General features: G+C 36.5%; 2 protein-coding genes across 2 annotated transcripts; both read left to right on the top strand.

The window, feature by feature from the left end:
* Positions 1-1,757: 1,757 nt before the first annotated feature.
* Positions 1,758-8,555, top strand: LOC130711491 (MICOS complex subunit MIC60, mitochondrial). The gene is made up of 12 exons (XM_057561142.1): positions 1,758-2,015; positions 2,143-2,206; positions 3,096-3,974; positions 4,199-4,330; positions 4,430-4,582; positions 4,726-4,803; positions 5,287-5,379; positions 5,516-5,635; positions 6,798-6,875; positions 7,047-7,226; positions 7,678-7,779; positions 7,997-8,555. The coding sequence occupies exons 1-12, from the start codon at positions 2,005-2,007 to the stop codon at positions 8,228-8,230; spliced, it is 2,124 nt and encodes a 707-aa protein (XP_057417125.1). The 5' UTR covers positions 1,758-2,004; the 3' UTR covers positions 8,231-8,555.
* A 2,851-nt stretch (positions 8,556-11,406) lies between these two features.
* Positions 11,407-22,703, top strand: LOC130711490 (protein CELLULOSE SYNTHASE INTERACTIVE 1-like). The gene is made up of 8 exons (XM_057561141.1): positions 11,407-11,607; positions 11,900-12,048; positions 13,192-13,265; positions 13,713-16,770; positions 17,533-20,077; positions 20,757-21,211; positions 21,963-22,079; positions 22,219-22,703. The coding sequence occupies exons 3-8, from the start codon at positions 13,255-13,257 to the stop codon at positions 22,372-22,374; spliced, it is 6,342 nt and encodes a 2,113-aa protein (XP_057417124.1). The 5' UTR covers positions 11,407-11,607; positions 11,900-12,048; positions 13,192-13,254; the 3' UTR covers positions 22,375-22,703.
* The last annotated feature ends 1,447 nt before the right edge of the window (positions 22,704-24,150 follow it).

Genomic DNA, 24,150 nt, shown 5'->3' with positions numbered 1-24,150 from the left:
CATAAATTTAAATTTAAAACATATCTAGAAACTTCTGGAATCTAGATTATCTCATAGAGTCTATATCTTTTCATTTAAGAAACAAAAAATGCATGTTTAGATAACACATTATAATACATGTTTACTAGCTATATATATGTGTTGATATCATTCTTCATTAGTCTACAACACATTACAAATATTCACTATTTTCATTCAAGAAATTTATATTTTGTGTTGATATATTTATTAAAATTAATAATATGAAAAAATTAAATTTTGTATTTCTAAAAATTCTAATTAAAGAATTGAGTTTGTTTAAAAGAATTTACATTTATTTAGTATGAGTAATAAAGTTAATTGTATGATTTATTGTTAGTTCTATTTCTACGTAAGTTTGTAATTATTACCAAATATTATTAGTATCGACCCTTCGAAAGTGTTTTACTAATGTCCATGTCAGTCAATCTTATCCGCAGTGTGTTCCGCTCCTATATGATTTGAAACATCCTGGAGGGTGAGCCTGAAATGACACAAAACAAATTAAAAACTCAAAATTTGGGGTTAAAGTGTAATTCAAATGTAACACCACCTTAATTTGCAGTTTCCAAATAAACCTCATCATCATCACTATCTACCATGGATCAAAAGCTGTAATGTAAAACAATAGGGTTACAACCTCGTTTGTTGTTACTCAAACAGAACATAATCAAATGCAAAAGGGAAATATTTAGCATCGTAAGAACACACACGCTATGCGATGGAGGATGAGAAATCAAAACCTGAGGCGGTGGCGGCCAACCACGCTGCAAGTGGTGGTGGTGGTGGTGATCGACGATCAGCGGCGGCGAGGAGTCAAAATTGAGAAGGGATCGTCAATTGAATAGTGAACCAGCTATTACATCCTATTAGAATATAGCTAGAGTGCAAGGACCAAATCTTCAAATACTTCCTAGTTAGTTAGAAGAGTTAGTCTTGTGTATAAGTATCAGTGTCTTTGTAATGTTCAATTAACTTTTTACAATGTAAACCTTTACTATTTGCTATGACTTCTCTTAGCTTTTGGGTTTACAACTTTATCATTGTTGATGATCTCACACGAATTTTAACAAATTAATAATAGAGGGTTGGAAATGAAATATTGCTAGCAATTTTCAATAAGATTTTACACCGATATTCATGGTATTGTCAGGTTGGTTGTGAGTGTGGTGGTGGCGGTAGGGGTGGTGATGGTAGTGTTGCAGGGCAGTGGTGGCACCAATAGTAGTGATGAATGGTGGTGGTGGCGACAACAATGATAGTAGTGGCGCAAGGTGGTGGTTTGGATATAGTGGTGGTGGTGGCAATGACAGTAATGGTGAATGGTGGCGGTGCTAGTGGAGAATGTGGTGGTCATAGTGTTGTAGAGAAATAATGATAGTAGCGGTGGGTGGTGGTGATGATGTGGAGTTAGTGGCCGTAGTAACGATGGTGGCAACGACGGTAGTGGTAGTGTTGGTGGTGGCAATAACAATGACGACATCGGTGGTGGAGGGTGATAATGGTGACATTGATTCTGGTTGTGGATTAATAATTTTAAATACGGCTTTATCCATCATATATGACGTGAATAATATATAGGAGTGAATTGACGGATAAATTTATACAATACAGTGTTAACATCAAATAATAATAAACTCACAAGTTACATGAGTTTTAAAAATAAAAAAAATGATTACATTAATTAATTAAAAAAAAGCTGGTGATTGAGCTTCTTATTACATTTTTCAATACTAAAATTCCCAGCAAAATTGCATCCTGCCTGACGTTTCGGTTGGTTGTAGCAGGGGCTGTACTCGCTCACTCCCACTACTGCAATCGGCGCATTCACCTTATTACAATTCTCATCACGATCCACCCTCACCTATCGAATCCTTCACAAAATCAAAATCCTAACCCACTTAACTCTTCAATTCCCCTTTTTTTGTAGTTCAGTCTTTCCATCAAACACCTTGTCCCCAATCTCTCTGCGGCTCACTTGCTGCCATGTTGCGCAGGTACACCTAACGTTTGCATCAATTTTCTTCTCCTTATGTATTCTGAGTTTAGTTCTGAGGTCGTGAGGCCGCGGAATCGAATATTTACTTTTTTGGGTGGATTGACGCATTGTTGTGCCAATTGCAGGTCCATTCTGGAAATATCGTCTCGCCGAACGGTTAGAAGGGACCCCAGATATTTCGTCAATCAGGTGCCTCATTTTCAAATTTGTTTTCACTGCAATTGATGGAAATTAATCTAGTAATGTGTAGTTTCATATTCCATTATTGCAATTATTCATTCAATACTGGAGCCAAATGCTGTATCATATATTCTCTTGGCATTTTCAGAGAAATTTGTTAACAAACTTGTTAGTTCTTACCGTATAGTACTAGTTAGAACCAAACATATGAAAAATGAAAGGCTTGTTCTGCTTAGAGTATAGATACTCAGTAGCTGGTTGGATTTCACCAATTTTATGCTCAAATTTAAATATTTATGCTTTACAGTATGAAAAATGCACTATGCAAAGCATGTAGTAGGTAGCAGCTAACAGAAAAAGAAATACATAGCACAAGAGTACGAGAACCTTGACAATCTTAGAATATTTGAAACAGGAAGATTATTTCATACCATTATAACGGACTGTCAATTGGCTATATTTATGCCAATTGTTACTGTGTTGTGCGGAGTGTCAAAGTGTTGTGCACTTAGCATCTGCATATTTGATGTCCTTATACTATGCACTGAATTATTGTTTCTAACTAAGTAACATTGTAGTAGCAATTCTGTAATTTAACTGCATATTTCTCTTGTTTATATAACACTTTGATCAATGAATTTATACTCAATCCTTGTGCTAGTGCTACCATGTCTCATCGTTATTGTACTAATTTGATTATTAGAATGTAGGGCAGGAGAGGTTTTAATGTCGAAATACTTGTTCTTGCTATAAAAAACTCAGTTTCTGTTATTTACTGCACTGATATTTGTGCTCCAGAACTACCTAGATTGCTGGTTTTGTAGTACTCATTTCCAATTTTTAATCAGTATCATATGTCACTCTTTTCTAATTTAGTACCTTCCTTTAAATAATTCAGAAGATACCTTCACATCTATCTTCACGAAAGAATTTCTCAAATGCATCAAAACCAGATGGTGCCTCTCCTCCTGGTTCTACCGGCAAGGCACCTGAGTCTAATAGTTCTCTACCAAGGTTTCTCATTGGAAGTTGTGCTCTAGGAGCTGCTTTTCTAGCAACTTACCAAACTGGTTATTTAGATAAATATCTTAAGAAAGAGCCGCAAAGTGTTTCCCAGAAAGCTCATGCCAATGCTACCACTGGAGACTTGAAGAGTGTGCAACATTCAAAAGATGAGTCAGTTTCACCTAGTGTTGAGACATTGAACAATGGAAATATTGTTTTTGATCATGCAGAGCAGAAGACTGATACCCATTTTTCTCAGCCAGAGATTGTCATAGAAGATCAAGGTGATAAGCCAATTCATGTGCAAGACAAATATGATATCTCTGAAGATGGTGGTGCTGCTTCTGAGAAGGATCAGTTGCCTGAATATCCTCAAAGAAATCTAACATCTGACGATCCAAGTAAAGAGTCTGTGGTGCAATCTGATGGCATTGTTGGCATAAAAAGTACAGAAACAGATCCAAGTAAAGAGTCTATGGTGCAATCTGATGGCATAAAGAGTACAGAAATAGATCTAAGTAAAGAGTCTATGGTGCAATCTGATGGCTTTGTGGCCATAAAAAGTACAGAAACAGATCCAAGTAAAGAGTTTGTGGTGCAATCTGATGGCATTGTTGGCATAAAAAGTACAGAAAGTGACATTTCCCCAAGATTGGAAGAGGAAGTAGGAACTCAACATAGATCCACATCTACACAGGCCAGTGCAGTTCCAGATGAGAATGGGATAAAAAATATTCAACCAAATCATCAGGAAATAGAGGAGATCAGAGAGGTATTATGAGTTTCTCATGACTTGATTTACAGGTTAATGATCATTAATATCAGCTGCAGTCTTTTTGGTTATTTTGCTGGTTTAAATTTTACAGTAGAATTTGACCTTATCAAATAATTCACTTATTCCCCTGCATTCACCAGCGACTTCTTTCCTGACAATTTTTAAACTATTTTTTGACATTCATTGCTTTTAATTATATTTCCTCTGTTACTCCATTGCAGAATGTATTAGATAATGACATAGAACAACCTAACCTCCTTGAGGAATATCACTTAAGGAATAAGTCAGAAGGAAGCCCTGCAACTTATTTACATGGTCATGGCTTCATTGAGAACAGCACTGAAGAGAAAGAGGTTATTTAACAGTTTGACTTATCTATTTCTTTATTTTTTTGGTTGGGCATTTGTTTGTGATCTTGATCATGGATGAAAGCTAACTTGTTGAAACATTAGGCACTTACTGGTGCAATGGAGGAGTTGAAAGATGGTTATGTGTCTAAGGATGGAAAACTGGTTCTTGATTTCTTACAAGCCATCCATGCTGCAGAGAAAAGACAGGCTGATTTAGATGCACATGTTTTTAATGAAGAGAAGAAAATGTTAAAGGTTTGACCTATAACATTAATTATTAATAACCTTTGTTACTTACTATCTATTCTCTAATCTATGCAAGTCTACTTTGTATTTGTAGCTTTTCTTTTTGTTTACTTGATGAGCTTTGAAATTCTTTACAACTTTGTCCAAGCTAGGAAAAATATGAAATGAAGTTAAAAGATGCAGCTGCTAGAGAACTTATGCTTGCTGAAGAAGCTGCAATGATGGACAAGGTAGAAAGGTTTTTTATCTTCTCTTTTTTATTCAACATGATTTTTGCGGGCTCATTTTTGTCATAAATGCATGGGTCAAAATAATAAGAGTACAGAAGACATTGACAAAGGCCACCTCAGTTTTATGAACAGATATAATTCCTGTATGTGGGAGTGGGACTAAGGGTTTGTTGCTCAGTGGATATACATTTAACTCAATTATAGTTGCTTAGTCTATGATTGAGCAGGACAGTTCATATTGATATTGAGCCTATACCTAGATTGAGTTTGACTCAATAATTGTCACACAAAAAATAATCAGAACTTTCAGCCTGTCAGGTTTGTTCTGTAATTGTGATGTTTCTCTGATCAAGTTGAATGTTTTTTTATATGTGCTGTTTGCCTTTGTCTAGCTGTTTCTGCCCAGATGACCTGAGTTCAAGTCTAAAAAGTTACTATCCGTATCCTTCCTCCTTTTTAAATTTTAATTTTAATACTTTTCAGGAGCTAAAAAGAGAAAGAGCAAAAGCAGCCCTTGCTCTGAAGTCACTTCAAGAAAAGATGGAACAGAAACTGAAGATAGAACTTGATCAAAAGGTGCACATTTAGTTTTTATTGGTAGTATACTAGTATAAACTAGCATTTCGCTCTTTCTCCGTATGGCTACTGTTACTTTTCTTAGTTTATATTATATAATCGTTGTTAAGTTTAAGTACATCTTTCATAATTGCAGGAAACTGAAGCAGAATTGAAATTGCAAAATGTTCAGGAATTGGCCAAGGCAGAGTTAAATGCAGCCTTAGCAAATGAGAAGGCAGCCCAAATTGAAAAAATGGCTGAAGCAAATATTAATGTGAGACTTCTGCTAAAATAAAGGATGGGTAGATACACCCAGATTTAATTAGTGTGCCAATGAACTTAATTACTTTATGAAAAGGATATAATTTTCAATATGTGACTTATATAAGAATAAAATAGCTGTTATAGTCTTTTTGAGTATGAGAAATTTTTGGAATATCTACCAAGAGTAACTTTGCCATAAAGGTCCAAATTTTATTAACAACTAACAAATCATTCTAAAAACAAATCCAATTGTGGCTTTAGCTTTCTTATGCAGTTTTATCAGTTTACACCCAGCAAAACTCTGCATAGTAGGCAATTGTGTTCTTAGTCATTACTTGATACAGATTTCTAAACAGAGGAAAGTTTGTTCATCACTGTAAACTTTTTGGTATATTATGAAATGAACTTCCCGTTATTCTTAGCAAACAGAGTGCTCGGTGCTCATTTACATGGTAGGTTCATTGTGGAGGAGTTTTAGTCAAATTACATACAGCAAAGTAATGGAGTTCCTTTATGTACTTGTGATTCTAGAGATGCCTTTAATGCTTTACATGCAGAGTACCAAAATAGAAAAAAGTATCATTGTTTGAATCTCCTCTGGCTTGTGACAGACCTTTCTGTACATCCAAAACAAGTATTGAGTAAATTATTTATACACAACTTTCAGTACAGTGACATTAAGGCTGGTGGGTTCAACCTGATTTGAAAATGTAAAATGTAAAAATGTGAATTTCTTATCCTCAATTTTTTTGTATGTGGACTTGGTTTGCCTCTTCAAAAGAAGAATCAGACCACTGTAACTTTCCATATGGTTGTGCTGGATTGAACTGCTTATTATTTTGTCAATGGAAAGCATTGTTTTCTTTACATCATTATTTGTTGCTGGACAACTAAACCATGGTGTCTTTGACATTATTGAGTAACTGTTTGGTTATACAAACATAGTTTTCTAACTTCTAAGTATTGATCAAGGAACATGCATGTTAAAAAGAACAAAATACTGGGTAGACTCTTTATAGCTGCAAAGTTTACATCTTAGTTTAGCTTGAGAGACTTGATTTGGAATTTTAGTAATGGACACACTTGTTGAAATTTTCTCCATTATCTATATCTTTCATGTGGCATTAATGAAATTTGACTTGATTCAAAATTTATTTCCTCCAATTCTCTAGATTAATGCCTTGTGCATGGCATTTTATGCTCGATCTGAAGAAGCTCGACAAAGTCATGCTGCACAAAGTTTTGCTCTGGTAATCTCCCCCCCCCCTCCCTCTCTGGTTTCATCATGCTTTTTTAATCTATCTTTCGTCCATGGAGGACCTTAATGCAGAATCATGAGTTCATAGTATTTTATTATTTTTTCCCTCCCGCTTACTAGTTAACAGTCACCAGTTTCTTGTTACTTGTGATGAATCCTGCAGAGAGCACTTGCACTTGAAGATGCACTGTCAAAAGGATTGCCAATTCAGACTGAAATAGCATCCTTGCAGTCTAATCTTGAAGGAATAGATAAAGATTCAGTTTTGGATTTGGTGCTAGCATCCCTTCCTGAAGAGACACTAAACAAAGGCACTGACACGCAACTGCAGTTAAAGCAAAAGGTAAGCTGTATTCTTGTTTATTGACTTCACTTGGATTTTTGGGGTTACTTGTTCTATATAAAATTGCTACGTTTCTTCTGTAAATTGTTATTATTTTGTAAACATGTGAGATTTTTATTTGATGAGCTGCCACACGTTATAAACTCTGGATACTTATATAGCATGAATATGAGTCTCTTTCAAATGATTTCTTTACTTTCTGTCAGTGACCAATCCCATAGGTTGTCTTTGACATGTAGTAGGGATCCTATCTTGTGAATCTGCCTTGGTGATAAATTTATACAGAACATTAGAATTGACTAGTGAAGCAATTTTTGGAATTATTGAACAATATCTGCAGTTCCCTGAAAAGCACTTGTTTGTCGCTTCGTCAATTCTGACATGGATCATATAATTTTGGATTTCCATTTTCAGTGGTGATGGTTTCTAAATTGTGCTTATTGTGATGCAGTTTGACTCCTTAAAGGGTACACTACGACACTTCATCTTCTTCCCACCAGGAGGGAGAGGTATATTGGCACATTCGGTGGCACATGTAGCATCCTGGTTAAAGGTATGTGGATAACTGACCAACGTGCCATTTATATTTAAGGCTGTGCTTTATGTGTGAGTAGAATTTTTGGGGTGCAGTGATAATTGGCCGTTTCGACTCAGTACTTTTATTTCTCTTCCTAACTCCCATTTTTGCTTCTATCTAGCACGCCCTCAAATACAAGATGTTCCACTTCCTCCTATGTATATTTTCATGTTTGACTTTGGCTGGTATCCAGGTTAGGGAAGCTGACCAATCAGGTGATGGGATTGAATCTGTCATTAACAAAGTTGAGAGTTACTTGGCTGAAGGAAAACTTGCTGATGCAGCAGCATTCCTAGAAGAAAGTGTGAGAGGCACCGAAGCTGCAGAGATTGTTGCAGCTTGGGTGAAGCAAGCAAGAAACAGGGCTATTTCTGAGCAAGCTGTAGTTCTTCTTCAATCTTATGCTAATTCCCTTAGCCATACATGATAATCAAATTTTGAATAATTACGAAACCGTGTCGATTTTAATACCTAAGATTGCAGAGGTTGTCTGGTTCCGCCATGGATGCCAACGGGAATTGCCTGAACTATTGATCCTAGAAGAAAAACAAGTTAGCCTCCTTTTTGTTTCATAGCAGCTGAAATTTATTGATTTGTGAAATCTAAGTAACTCCAATGGTTTTGGAGTTTGGATTGAAGCGATATCAGGCTCTGTATAATTTTATTTTTTTGTCACGAATGCCAAAAATGTTGCATTGCTCACTATGGAAATTTCAATAATATACCCCAGGCGACTGGAAGTCAAATGTTTACCACTGTTCTTAATTCATAGAATAGTTCACTAGATATATAAATTGTATGCTTGCAGACATCTTTGCCTTCAATGTTTTGCCATCTTGCTAATGTAAAAAACTCTTTGGCCAATCTCCTACCGTTTAATGTGTTGATAATGGTGCGAAAGATTAGTCACAACTATCCATGTATACTTGTAACATGGCATGCTTAGGTGAAATATGCTGGTTGGACTTTCTTTTCTTCTGGTCTAACTGGTTGAATTCATTGAGTGTGCAAAATTAACCATGTCTGGTGAAGTGAACATGGTTTTGGTAAACTTTGAATTTAGTTGGAAGTGATTTATAAACTCTTTGATTTATTCAGAATTTTCAAGAAAATGATTTTGTCGGAATAGAAGTTGTTTATTTAACCTACCATTATATAATAATATAGTAAATTCAGAATGCTCATGTGTTTAGATGAGCATGAGATCATGAGATACTTGCTAATGTTGATTAAAATTAATTTAGTATGTACAATTGCCAACGTGGGTCAAACCTATGTTTTTGAATCAAATCATTAAAAATGATTATAAATTATTTTTCACATAATAAAAGGTCAAGCAAATTAGTTATTAGTTTAAATAAAACTTTACCCCTTATGTAGTATATAATTTTCACATATCAAAAGTGTAAACACGTTAATGTTTCTTTTTGAAATAGTATTCAATTATTTGTCAGACGTTAAAAATTAAAAAGAATAATTGAGAACCAACAAGAAAAGAAAGCAAACTGCAAATTCAATTCATCAAATTTTTTATTTAGAAATACATTGCACATGGATTAAACATAGCATCACGTTCAAAAAAAAAAAACATAGCATCCAACTTATGAACAGAGCCCTGCTGATTGCTTTATTCCCCCCCCACCCCCTTCTATTTTTTAATATAAAACTGAAAAACAGTGGTTGTTTGGTCTCTATCATTTTATGCCACTCAAATTCCCTCCCAAAATAAATAAATAAATAAAATCTCATTTTTTATTATTATCTCCAGCTCCAACAAGAGCAACGAGTCCACAATCTCAATCACTATTGGTGACATATCAACTTCTGTGAATTACTTTGGGGACTGGAAAAAAAACATAGGCCATGTTCTTGAGATGCAAAATAAAATAAAAAATTATTTATGAAATACAGTTCCGAGTTCCAACTATGCATATTCTGTCGCATTTTAGTTGAAGAGTATAAAATAAACAAGTAATGGCTATTTTAGTGAGATTGATATGGTATAGCGTCAATTATCAGAGGAATATTAACAGCAAATGCTTACAGGGTCAGCTGCTAATAACATGACTCGTTACTTGCTTCTTGCATGATTTGATTGCATAATATATATTTCTAACTAACTCAGTTGCTAATTGCTATCCCAGCTTGTCCAAATTAAATAGTCATAATAACAATAAGACCCTTTTTTATGATGTCATTATTGTACTAATTTGTTACCACCACACTGTCCTACTATGTGTTGAGGGAGTGTATTATCGTTTACGAAAATCCTAAGATACAATTGAAATTTTATCAAGAGATATCATTTTCCTTCTAACTTAAATTGAGATATCGGGTTCTAATATGTAAATACTTTTGATTAAAAAAAATCTTTTTTAACGAGAGAGCATTGTATGATTGCCTTTTTTTGTTTTTTGTTTTGAGGCTGAACTTTTTTTCTCAATCTCCATCTTTTGTGAGTTAGCTATCGAATTTTATCAAGGGATCATTTTCCTTCTGGCTTAAATGAAGGGATTGAGTTATAGTTAATGTGAATATAATTGTGTTAAATATTTGATAGAAAAAGTTTTGCCACATATAGTGATCATAACTTACTCGAACAAGTTTACCTTAATGAAAAATGAAAATACTCGTGGTAAATAAATCATTTTTGACATATATGAGAGAACATTATATTACTGAATTTTCTCTATTTTGGGGCAAATGATTTTTTTTTATCTATCTCCACATTTTGCGAGTTAGTTATTTGAAAGGTTGCTTGATTTTCTCCGAGGGAGGGTGAAGGGGATGACATCAATAGTTTCCCTTTTTTTGTATTTGACCTATTTAAGAAAGTGGTTTTTCTGATGATTGTTCTAAGTGATGCTCTAGATCACTCACTTTGAGCTACCATACTAAACAAAAACCTTAGAATACAATCTTCGGAGAGGGTCGAGTCGTGTTCTCAAGTCTTAATTACCCAGAGGTACACACGGACTCTAGCCAATTTTGTAATAATACATTTATATTATGTTTAGTTTGCCTCTCAAAAACTCATTTTTTCAAGCTTTAATCATGTGACCTCATCATTACGAGAATCTAATTAGCTTACCACTAGATCGACATTTTGTTGGTTTAACATATCCTTAATGCATGTTGAAGCCATACACCTCTAATATTGAATGATAATAATAGAAGATTTGAAGGAAAAAAAAAAGTAAATAATCATATTAGTCCATAAAAGTTATTATGCACTAACAAGTTCGTTCTTATACTCAAAAAATACTCTCGTGATTTTTGATTATATAAAATATTGATCAAATTAATCTCTATAATCAGATAAAACATCGATCAAGTTCGACTAGCGCTTTACATAATTAGAAACTACGAGGTATTTCATTCTTATAAGGATGATCTTGCCGCAAAGCTACCAATTTCACCAACCGAATCAGTCATAAAAAAAAAGTATTTACTTGGATTTATTTATCTTTTTTCAATTCCCAGTTGGGAAGTCTTTCACTGATGGAAGATAGCTTCAAGCTGGCAGTTGTCGGTGGCAGCTCTAGTGAAGAGCGACACTGTCAAAACAAAAGTATCTTCCTTTCACACTTCACTCTGTACTGTAATCTCATGTACATCCATCCATGAAAATGAAAACGTAAGACACAATCAAACAAAGTAAAAATCAAAAAAGCAAAAGTCCATTAAAATATTAAAAAGGTTCAACTATATTTGCTCCTTCATCTTCTTCCTCAAACCAAATCCAAAGTACTCAGAGACACTGAAACACATGCATCTGCATCATCCACTTCTCGCTCTCTCAAGGTACCCTTTTCCCAATTCAATACACCATTGCCATTCATTCATCTATCTCATGTTGCACTTTCTGTCACGGGTCTCTTGTTGCTGATCTGTCACCATGGATCCTGAATCTCAGTCAATCTCTAATATCTTGGATATTTATGGAATGATTGTGATTCCTGTAAATTAGCATGTAATTAGGATTTGATTGTACTAGATTCTTGTATGTATATATGTTTCAGCATATTTCACACAGAAAAACGTTTTAGCATTGGTTTAGATTTGAGATTGTGCTTGTGATTTGCATTCTCTACAGGAGGAGCCTTTGAATTTGGCATCTTAGTGTAGATCTGAAGAGGGTCTTCATCTGCTTGGACTGAAAAGTGAAGTGAAGCAAAACTGGCGACTACACTGACTTGGAGGCCTTCTGCCAACAATGGCAGCAGCCATGGTTCCAATGATCTGGTACCTTCTTCCTTAAAAAGTTCACATTTTTCTATGACCCATTACGATTAGAAGTGTTGTAGCATTTTTGGATCAGTTCATCTTTCACCGGAATTGATTTTGAAACCCTGAAGCTATTCACAGAAGCTTATCTGCAGAATTGATTCTGGCTTCAAAATCAATTGTAGAATGATTTCCAAGCATGCATTTAGCCAAAGTTAATAACTTGAAAATCATTCTGGTCAGTGTATGCATGTAGTGCAATTTATGGATCTTATTTCTAGCTGGTTGCATCTGGATATTTGCTGCCAAATTTGGATTGCTTTGCTCTCCTCCTATACTAATCTTAGAGAATTCTAGAAAGTTCAAAGAAACTCTGAGATTTGATTCTGCAATATGAAGAGTTTCCTTCCTTTTTTTTTTTCCTTTCTTCTGCTACCTGTTTCTTGTCTTAAAATTTTCCCTAGGAACATATCTTTTTTATTTTTGCTAATTGTGAGGGCAAACGCCCCCCTAGAAACATATCTGTAACAGTATTATAAATATGATGAAATTGGTAAGATGCATTTATTCTAAATAGCAGGGATTGTTATCTGAGAAAAGATGGATATCATTTGATAGACCGTGCCTGCTTGTGCATTTAACTTAATTTTCATGACTGTTTGTCTTCATGGGTTCGTTAAGATATTTGCACCGCAAAAGAACACTTTGCTGACACTTTACATTTCTGTACGACTTTTAATTCATATCAGATTGATTTCCTTCCTGCTTTTCGCAAAAAGATGCAATCGTAAATGGTTAAAAATCTAGTTTAACAGAAGCAACAGTTTATTTGTCTAGTACTCAGATTTATTTTTTTCTTGATTAGCAGTATAACCAAATAATGATATGTATTGGTTCTCGTATGTTCCACTAGAACTTGATATTCCATTTCATCTTGTCTTTCTTATATAACATATTACTTAATTTCCATCCTTCAATGACTTAATGAATATGAAAAAGAAAAAAAGAGAGAAGCAACAAATGCACCTAGGCTGATCCTTGTTATATTATTCCCATGTTTGATGCTTGCATTTAGTTTTGTTGTTTCAAATATTTCAGTTGAAGTACTCAGAGATATAAAGAGATACCATTTAACATTCTACCTGTTCCTTTTTATTGCAGGAAAGAAATGGTGACGGGAAGGCTCAAGATTCAGAGCCCCCAACTCCCCATTCTATTCTGAAGATGGGATTGAGGTTGGTTACAGCTTCAAACATACCCAATTTTATTTTTTTATCTTGGAGTAATTTGCAACCGAATAAAGCCGGTGATCAATTGCTGGCAATGCTGCCACAAATCAATGGCTGTAGTTTCTTTTGCTTGGTACATTTTGTGCATTGGTGTTTATCCTTCTGCCTGGAACCAAGTTAGCTAACAGTCTTAATACATGCAGGACCCCTCTTGTGGTAGTGTTATTGTCAAAAGTAATATATATATATATATATATATATATATATATATTTTAATAAATCTCATATAATAGAGAAAATAAGGTTGTCATGGTCTCTGATAATTTGATATATGCTATCTGAATTAAGAACCATGTGAATTGATGCTTCAATTTAGGGACTTAAATCTTCGTGCACCAAATATTGGTAATTGTTATCTTACATTTTTAACTGATTGCACATTTGCACTTGCAGAGAACGTAGCAGCAATATGGAGGATCCAGATGGGACATTAGCTAGTGTTGCCCAATGCATTGAGCAGCTGCGTCAGAGCTCATCTTCTATGCAAGAGAAAGAGTATTCATTAAGGCAGTTATTGGAGCTTATAGATACGCGAGAAAATGCTTTTAGTGCTGTTGGATCTCACTCTCAGGCAGTTCCAGTACTTGTTTCCCTTCTCCGATCAGGTTCGTTGAATGTGAAGATACAGGCAGCAACTGTCTTGGGCTCCCTTTGTAAAGAAAATGAACTGAGGGTGAAAGTCTTGCTTGGAGGATGCATTCCTCCATTACTTGGTCTACTAAAGTCCAATTCTACTGAAGGGCAAATTGCTGCTGCAAAAACTATTTATGCTGTCTCTCAAGGTGGTGCAAAGGATCATGTTGGTTCAAAAATATTTTCAACTGAAGGAGTTGTACCGGTGCTCTGGGAGCAGCTGCAAACTGGCCTCAAGAAAGGAAATGTAGTTGAAAGTTTATTGACTGGAGCATTGAAAAATCTGTCCAGCAATACTGAGGGATTTTGGAGTGCAACAATACAAGCTGGTGGGGTCGACATATTAGTGAAGTTACTGGCAGCAGGGCAACCGAGCACTTTAGCTGATGTGTGCTTTTTACTTGCTGCTGTAATGATGGAGGATGCATCTGTTTGTTCGAAGGTGTTGACTGCAGAGGTGACAAAACAACTCTTGAAACTATTAGGCTCCGGTAACGATGACCCTGTTAGAGCTGAAGCAGCTGGTGCTCTTAAATCTCTATCTGCCCAATGCAAAGAGGCAAGGCGAGAGATAGCCAATTCCAGTGGTATTCCTGCTTTGATCAATGCTACCATAGCTCCTTCCAAAGAATTCATGCAGGGTGAGTGTGCTCAAGCTTTACAAGAGAATGCTATGTGTGCTTTAGCAAACATCTCTGGTGGTTTGTCTTATGTCATATCTAGCCTCGGTCAAAGTCTTGATTCATGCACCTCACCTACTCAAGTTGCTGACACACTAGGAGCTTTGGCATCTGCTCTTATGATATATGATAACAAGGCAGAATCTACCAGAGCATCAGATCCTTTGGTAGTTGAGCAGACATTACTCAAACAATTTAAACAAAGCCTACCCTTCCTTGTTCAGGAACGGACCATTGAAGCTCTAGCTACTTTGTATGGTAATCCCGTACTCTCAACTAAACTGAAAAATTCTGATGCTAAACATTTGCTTGTTGGTTTAATAACAATGGCTGCCAATGAAGTGCAAGATGAGCTTATAAAGGCTCTCTTGACACTAAGCAAAAGTGAAGGCAGTCTATGGCATGCACTTCAAGGCCGTGAAGGAGTTCAGCTTTTGATATCTCTTTTGGGGCTCTCCTCGGAACAGCAGCAAGAATGTGCAGTTGCCCTGCTTTGCCTTCTATCTTATGAAAATGATGAAAGTAAATGGGCAATTACTGCTGCTGGTGGTATCCCTCCACTTGTTCAAATTTTGGAGACTGGATCTGCAAAAGCAAAGGAAGATTCAGCAACAATCCTTAAGAACCTGTGCAATCACAGCGAAGATATACGTGCTTGTGTCGAAAGTGCTGATGCTGTTCCTGCTTTGTTGTGGTTATTGAAGAATGGAAGCCCTAATGGGAAGGATATTGCAGCAAAGACCTTAAATCATCTAATTCATAAATCTGATACTACAACTATTAGTCAGCTTACAGCATTATTGACTAGTGATCTTCCTGATTCTAAAGTCTATATTTTCGATGCTTTGAGAAGTGTTCTTTCTGTTGCTCCTCTCAGTGACATTCTACGTGAAGGTAGTGCTGCCAGTGATGCATTTGATACCATGATAATGTTATTGAGCTCTACCAAGGAAGAAACCCAGGCAAAGTCTGCATCAGCACTTGCTGGAATTTTTGAAACGAGAAAAGATGTGCGTGAAAGTAGCATTGCTGTTAAAACTCTTTTGTCAGCCTTGAAATTGCTTAATGTTGAATCTGATAGTATCCTAATGGAGTCCTCACACTGCCTGGCTGCAATATTTCTTTCCATCAAAGAAAACAGGGATGTAGCTGCTGTTGCTAGAGATGCATTATCCCCCCTAGTTGCTTTGGCTAACTCTCCACTTCTGGAAGTTGCAGAGATGGCAACATGTGCTGTAGCAAATCTTATTTTGGATGGTGAAATTGCAGAGAAAGCTGCTGTAGAGGAAGTTATCTTGCCTGCTACTCGAGTGTTACGTGAAGGCACAATTTCTGGAAAAACCCATGCTGCAGCAGCAATTGCTCGCCTCTTACATTCTCGTAAAGTTGATTATGCTGTTACTGATTGTGTGAATCGTGCTGACACTGTTCTTGCATTAGTCTCCTTTTTAGATTCTTCTGTTAATGGATCTGTTGCCACATCAGAAGCTCTTGAAGCACTTGTCATTCTGTCCCGGTCGGGTGAGACCAGTGCACACATTAAGCCAGCTTGTGCAGTTTTAGCTGAATTCCCTAAAAGCATAATCCCAATAGTTCTATGTATTGTTGATTCAACACCAATGTTGCAAGATAAAACTATTGAGATATTATCCCAATTATGTAAGGATCAGCCTGTTGTTTTGGGAGACACTGTTGCTTCTTCCTCTGGATGTATATCTTTGATAGCTAAGAGGATAATTTCTTCCACAAATGTGAAGGTCAAAATTGGGGGGGTTGCACTTCTTACTTGTGCTGCAAAATCAAATCATCAGAGACTTGTGGAGGATCTCAATTTTTCAAACTTGTCTACTAACCTTATTCAGTCTCTAGTGGATATTCTTATTTCTGTACAGACTTCTTCGGATAATCAGGGTGACGGCGACAAGGAATTCATCAGCATATACCGGCACACAAAAGAAGAGTCCAACAGTAGTGAATCCAACACTGGTACCTCCATTATATGTGGTGCTGACTTAGCTATATGGTTACTGTCCATCCTTGCTTGTCATGATGAGAAAAATAAAATGGCAATTATGGAGGCTGGAGCAATTGATGTTCTCACTGACAGGATCTCAAGTTGTTTCTCACAATATTCTCAGGTATTCAAGTGCCTTATTTTCAGTCAATCGAGAAGAAAGTAATTGACAGACCATTTGACTCTTGTAATAGTTAAAAGGGAACATTATGCTCTAACCCCCCCCCCCCCCCCTTAAAGTTTTGTTCAAAATCAATATAGTGCACCAAATTTAAAATCTGACAACTTACAGCTACCAAGTTTCAAAATCTTCACGTTACATGCCCTTGTAAGAAACATTACATGTGAGCATTTTCTCAGTTAAATTGCTTAGAATTTACCAAGATGCGTTTTCCCCCCTGAGACATACTAGTTGGAGAGACACTGAGTTCTGTTATACTGAAAAACAGCTCAAAACAATAAGAACTTTTGTTGTAAACCATAAAAAACAGAGCATTGAGAGATGCTATGTACATTTCTGGTGTGCTTTTGACAAAGTTGGCCAGTTACCTGTCCATCGTAAGTTTCAACTGAATTATTAACCACTACAGTGTTTAAGTTATCTACTGCAACTTCACTTGGGGGGGGGGGGGGTCAAGTGTATGTTTCAGAAACACAAGGAAGGTTATTTGTTTTTTAAATTTGATTTAGATTAAAATTTCATGGAGGTAAACAGTAATTTTCCTTAGTAAATCACTTATTTGCTCTTATAGGCATCCTTTGCTGTAAACTGAAACATTGTTCTTAATCCTTCACCCCTTGTGCATTAATAACTAGATAACATATTACAATATGACAATTATTTCTGTATATAAATCCTTTTTGCTTCTTTATGGTGAACATGCAGATTGACAACAAAGAAGATAACAGCATGTGGATCTGTGCTTTGTTGTTGGCAATATTGTTTCAAGATAGAGATGTCATCCGGGCACATCCAACCACGAAATCTGTACCAGCACTTGCCAGTTTATTGAAGTCAGAGGAATCGGCAAACAAATATTTCGCTGCACAAGCAATATCTAGCCTTGTCTGCAATGGTAGCAGGGGAACACTTCTGTCTGTAGCAAATTCTGGGGCAGCAGGTGGACTAATTTCTTTGCTTGGTTGTGCTGATACTGATATACAGGATCTTTTGGAATTGTCAGAGGAATTTTCTTTGGTGCGTTATCCTGATCAAGTGGCTCTAGAGAGGTTGTTTCGAGTTGATGACATAAGAGTTGGTGCGACTTCTCGGAAGGCAATACCTGCCCTGGTTGATTTGCTCAAACCGATTCCAGATCGCCCAGGTGCACCATTTTTGGCACTTGGGATTTTGACTCACCTTGGTAGAGATTGTCTGTCAAATAAGATTATAATGGTAGAGTCTGGGGCCTTAGAGGCACTTAATAAGTATCTTTCCCTGAGTCCTCAAGATGCAACTGAAGAAGCTGCAACCGATCTTTTAGGAATTCTATTTAGCAGCGTTGAGATACGGAAACATGAGTCAGCATTTGGTGCTGTTGCTCAACTTGTGGCTGTCTTACGTTTAGGAGGAAGAAGTGCAAGGTATAGTGCTGCTAAAGCCTTGGAAAGCTTATTTTCTGCTGACCACATTAGAAATGCAGAGATCGCTCGACAAGCTTTTCAACCCTTGGTGGAGATTCTTAATACTGGTTCAGAAAGGGAGCAGCATGCTGCTATTGCTGCATTGATTGGATTACTGAGTGAAAACCCATCAAGAGCACTTGCTGTTGCAGATGTTGAGATGAATGCAGTGGATGTTCTTTGTAGGATCCTTTCATCAAACTGTTCAATGGACCTCAAAGGAGATGCTGCTGAACTATGCTGTGCTCTCTTTGGCAACACAAGGATTCGGTCCACTATGGGTGCTGCACGCTGCGTTGAACCTCTAGTCTCTCTCCTTGCAACTGAGTTTAGTCCTGCTCAGCATTCAGTTGTTCGGGCATTGGATAGGCTTGTTGATGATGAGCAACTGGCTGAATTAGTTGCCGCACATGGTGCAGTTGTTCCTCTTGTGAGCCTGCTGTCTGGTAGTAACTATATACTTCACGAGGCCACTTCTAGAGCTTTGGTCAAGTTAGGAAAAGATAGACCTGCTTGTAAAATGGAAATGGTGAAAGCTGGAGTTATTGAAAGCATACTTGATATCTTAACTGATGCACCTGATTACCTAATTGCAGCTTTTGCAGAACTGTTGCGTATATTGACCAATAACGCTACCATAGCTAAGGGACCATCGGCTGCTAAAGTTGTTGAACCCTTGTTTTTGTTACTGAAAAGAGATGACTTTGGGCCTGATGGACAGCACAGTGCACTACAGGTTTTGGTTAATATCTTAGAACATCCACAGTGTCGTTCTGACTATTCATTGACTTCTCGCCAAGTTATTGAACCACTTATCCCTTTACTTGATTCTCCAATACCAGCAGTGCAACAGTTGGTTGCTGAGCTTCTTTCACATCTACTTCTAGAAGAACACCTTCAGAAGGATCCTGTGACACAGCAAGTAATTGGCCCACTTATACGAGTTCTTGGTTCTGGTATACACATATTGCAGCAGAGAGCTGTAAAGGCCCTAGTAAGTATTGCACTGACATGGCCAAATGAAATTGCCAAAGAGGGCGGTGTAATTGAAATTTCCAAAGTGATATTGCAAGCCGATCCTTCTCTTCCTCATGCTTTATGGGAGTCTGCTGCCTCTGTTTTGTCAAGCATTTTGCAATTCAGCTCTGAATTCTACTTGGAAGTTCCTATAGCTGTGTTGGTAAGGTTGCTTCGATCTGGCTCGGAGAGCACAGTTATTGGTGCATTAAATGCTCTTCTGGTGTTGGAAAGTGATGATCGATTTAGTGCAGAAGCGATGGCTGAAAGTGGTGCTGTAGAGGCTCTCTTGGAGCTGCTAAGATCTCATCAGTGCGAGGAAACTGCGGCAAGACTCTTAGAAGTATTGCTGAACAATGTAAAGATCCGAGAAACAAAAGTTACTAAATCAGCTATCTTACCATTATCCCAGTACCTCTTGGACCCACAAACCCAAGCACAGCAAGCAAGGTTATTGGCAACTTTGGCTCTTGGGGATCTGTTCCAGAATGAGGGTCTTACTCGAACAGGTGATGCAGTTTCAGCTTGCCGTGCATTAGTAAATGTGCTTGAAGACAACCCGACAGAAGAAATGAAAGTTGTAGCCATATGTGCTTTGCAAAACCTTGTGATGTACAGTCGATCAAATAAAAGAGCAGTTGCAGAGGCTGGTGGTGTTCAGGTCGTATTGGATCTGATAGGTTCAAGTGAACCAGAAACATCTGTTCAAGCTGCAATGTTTATTAAACTTCTCTTCTCAAATAATACTATTCAAGAGTATGCTTCTAGCGAAACAGTCAGAGCGATCACTGGTGAGTTTTTCTTTGCTTATCATGCACTTTTCAGTTTTTACTGCTTGTCTAATGGAGCACCTTTACACTACTGCATTTTTTTTTCAAAATTCTAAAAAAACTGGATAGTAGCATATCCTCATTTTACCCTCTTGGAGAGGAACCCTATATGCAGGTTTAAAGAGAAAGCATGACTTTATTTAAATGATGTTAGATTTTAAAAGATGAAAGGAAATTGATTTTTATAATAATAAAATAACAATGACAATAATAATAATAATAATAAGAATTATAATAAGATAATAATAATAATAATAATAATAATAATAATAATAGAGAGCTGATTTATATTTGTTGTGTACCAAAAATCTAGAGAAGGAACATATAAACATAACTTGTGGTTTATGAACTTCAACCGATTGTTTCAACATTTAAACAACTTGATCTAGTTGTGCTTGCATAACCTCTTGTAGCAAAAGTAGACACCCTCTTACATTAGACATTGCAGTTGGCATTTTAAAGTCTCAATTACATGTATGAAGTTGCTGTTTTTCCTAGGAATTGATTAATGAACAATGATGATTCTGTTAAGTTGCTTCATCACGGAAACCGGAGCACCTCTTTCGATCCCCAATTTATATTTATGTGTCTCTTGATTTGATGTGCGTAAACATGGTCTGACAAAGTTGTGTTCTTGCAGCCACTATTGAAAAAGATTTATGGGCCAGTGGAACTGTGAATGAGGAGTATCTGAAAGCCTTGAATTCTCTATTTAGCAACTTTCCACGGCTGAGAGCAACTGAACCAGCAACTCTTAGCATTCCCCACCTGGTTACATCCTTAAAGACAGGTTCAGAGGCTTGTCAGGAAGCGGCATTGGATGCGCTGTTTCTGCTCAGACAAGCTTGGTCAGCATGCCCAGCTGAAGTTTCAAGAGCTCAGTCAATTGCAGCTGCCGATGCTATTCCGTTGCTGCAGTATTTAATCCAGTCTGGTCCACCTCGGTTTCAAGAGAAGGCAGAACATTTATTGCAGTGTTTGCCAGGGACACTGGTGGTGATCATCAAGCGTGGTAACAATATGAAGCAGTCTGTTGGAAACCCAAGTGTTTACTGCAAGCTTACACTCGGCAACACTCCACCAAGGCTAACTAAGGTCATTATTTTTGTTTAATGAATATATATTTATCTTATCTATATTATCTTCGAATCTTTGAACTGTTGTTATTGGATTAACTGACATGGTAAAAGTAAATTGAGATTGTCTTTTTATTCAATCATCGACAAATTCAACTTATGAGTGCTGTTTCATGGTTGGCTTAATGTTATTTACTATTTCTTGATGAAGATCGTGCCAATACAAAAATGTTCAATCAGGATATGCATGCTTGGATAACTTCCAAGAAAGAATTACTGTTGACCATTTACTTATTCTGTTGCATATTTAGACTTCAATTAGATTCTCTCAATAGAAATGATTTTGTTTCCGTCCACTTTAGCTTTGGCTTAATAGTAGATTTGCAATTTTATTGATCTGAAAGTGTCTTCTTTGTGGAGTCCTTGTCCCTCCCTCATCTCTAGTTTGACCCTCTTAGTTAGAAGATGAACAATCAAGAATTTATTGTTGGATTAAAATTCAACATATAGGGTCACACATGTAATTATTAAAATGTGTAGCCATTATTTATAATAGCATATAGAAATGTGATCTAATAGCTTATGCCATTATAATTATGAATTTTCCTACATTTATAGCTTGAATATGTTGATGGCAAGTAACATTGTACTTTGTTGATTTGTTTTCCCGGGGTAACTTCATTTTTTGTTAACACAACTTTTGCTGTATACTCTTTTCCTGGAAAGTTGAATCACAAAATTGCTAACATCCATTATGAAATGCTGATCAGGTGGTCTCTACCGGGCCTAATCCGGAGTGGGATGAGAGCTTTTCATGGTCATTTGAGAGTCCTCCAAAAGGCCAGAAGCTACAGATTTCCTGCAAAAATAAGAGCAAAGTGGGAAAGGTAAATAAAAAAAGGACAAGACTTACCTACATTACTATACTAAGACATAGACCAATAAATGAAATATATTCATTTTTTCTTCAATTATTTTGTTTCTACACTTCCACTAAACCCTTGTATTGTGTTTGATGAATGACAGAGTAAATTTGGGAAAGTAACAATCCAGATTGATCGTGTGGTAATGCTTGGAGCAGTAGCTGGCGAGTACACTCTGTTGCCTGCAAGTAAAAGTGGCCCTCCAAGGAATCTAGAAATAGAATTTCAGTGGTCTAACAAAACAAATGATACAGTTTAGCTGGGAATGGAAATTTTGGATTTTTGAAAAAAGAGATATCATGTGTATATAGCTGTTTTTTTTTTGGGTCTATAGTTCCAAACAGATTCTTTTGTCATCATATTCTTTTGTAACTTGTTCCTTCATTTCCTAGGATAAACACTAGGGGCACTGAGACCAGGCTTGTTTTGGTTTCTTGTATCAGTTGTTTGATTCTTTGCGTGTCGTCAATTTAAAGTAAAGTAGCGAGTCTGTTCTATATATGCTTTTGGGACTGTACAAGTACAACTTTGTATCTGAGACTTTGAATGTAAAATAACAATGAGATAAAAGATTGTCGTGTGTTTACATATGATATTTCTGATTAATTTTTTTCTTCAAAAGAGACTAACATCTTTGTTCATCGTTGAAGTATCTTAAACTTGCCAATGTGTTTGGTTGGAGTGAAAAATATTCTTATTGGAGTGCCTGATCTTAGATGTGGTTATGAAGAGTATGAAATTCCAATTTAGTGATTGGAAAACATTTCCAATCCATGGTTTTTTTTAGTTAAATAAAATGACAGGGTCTGGAGAGACACTTCAGACTTACCGAGTAGGGTGCCAAGCTCTGGCGGGTGAGGATTGTTTCCTCTTTAACCTCACGGAGACCAGCACATGCCCACTCCAATAGCATGCTAGAGCGAGACATAATCTCCCTGAGTAAGAACTCCAATAGCATGCTAGAGCGATAGGGATCTCTCTGAGTAGGAATGTCCACCAACTTGAAATATAGGTCAGTAGGGTCAGGCTCAAACTCGAGTCTGACAGTCATGTATGTCAACCCATGTTGAGAGTTGGTGTAGCCACTAGCAGCATTCTTTCTTTTTTAGTTTTTGACAAAAGCATGAAACATGACATAGGACAAGTGAATAATGCATAGTAGTAGTTCAGGGGCAAATGGTCCTAGTAACTGTTGGTGAATCCATGAGCATTGCATTATGCTCTCACCTAATCTTATTCATTATTGCGCTTCAACAACAGAATGATTCGTTGGATCACTCACTGGTTTAACAATGCCATATTGAATCAACTTGAATGCGTTGCGCAATGTGATGACTTGAGATTTTGGACTCTCTCTACACATGTACGTCAGTCAGATATGTGATGTTGACTTATAGTACTCCATCTTATTGACCAAAAAAAATATAGTACTCCATCTTCACTATTTATTATATAAAGATGATGTTGCTGAAGGTGACAGCAATGGAAGAAATAAATTAAGGGCGAGTGTCAAAAGTTTGGTTTAAGATATCATTTTACTAATTAACTTCCTATTTTTTCATTAATTTTGAATGTGAAAGAAATTATAAATTTGAGTGTCTTTTTTTTCCCCTTAAGAAAGTTATAATAAATAGTGAAGATGGTCTAATGGAAAAAATAAGGTGTTGGTCTAATGGTAAGCAAGCTAGACCTTTGTAAGGATGAAAACATAAATTTAAATTTCGGAAAATACATTTGTTGGAGAGATGTTTCCTAAATGGATGACAACATCCGTAAAAAACAAAGAGGTGCATCGGCACATAACATAGTCAAGAAATCTGCCGGAGCATTGTCATCCGATGCACCAACTACAGAAAATTTGAGTGTCATTGTGATACTACAACATTAAGTCAAGTTCATCATGTTTTGCATTATTGTTTCTCAACTTCTCAATAGTTTACCTTATTAGGGATTAATATGTACTTCCTCCCTCCGTTCCTTATTATAAGATCATTTTTTTAGTATTTTTCTTGTTCCTAAATATAAGTCCATTTAC

The sequence above is a fragment of the Lotus japonicus genome, chromosome 4, assembly GCF_012489685.1.
Source record: "Lotus japonicus ecotype B-129 chromosome 4, LjGifu_v1.2".
Classification (NCBI taxonomy): domain Eukaryota; kingdom Viridiplantae; phylum Streptophyta; class Magnoliopsida; order Fabales; family Fabaceae; genus Lotus; species Lotus japonicus.
The sequence above is the reverse complement of the archived record's forward strand: the minus strand, read 5'-3'. Positions and strand labels throughout refer to the sequence as shown.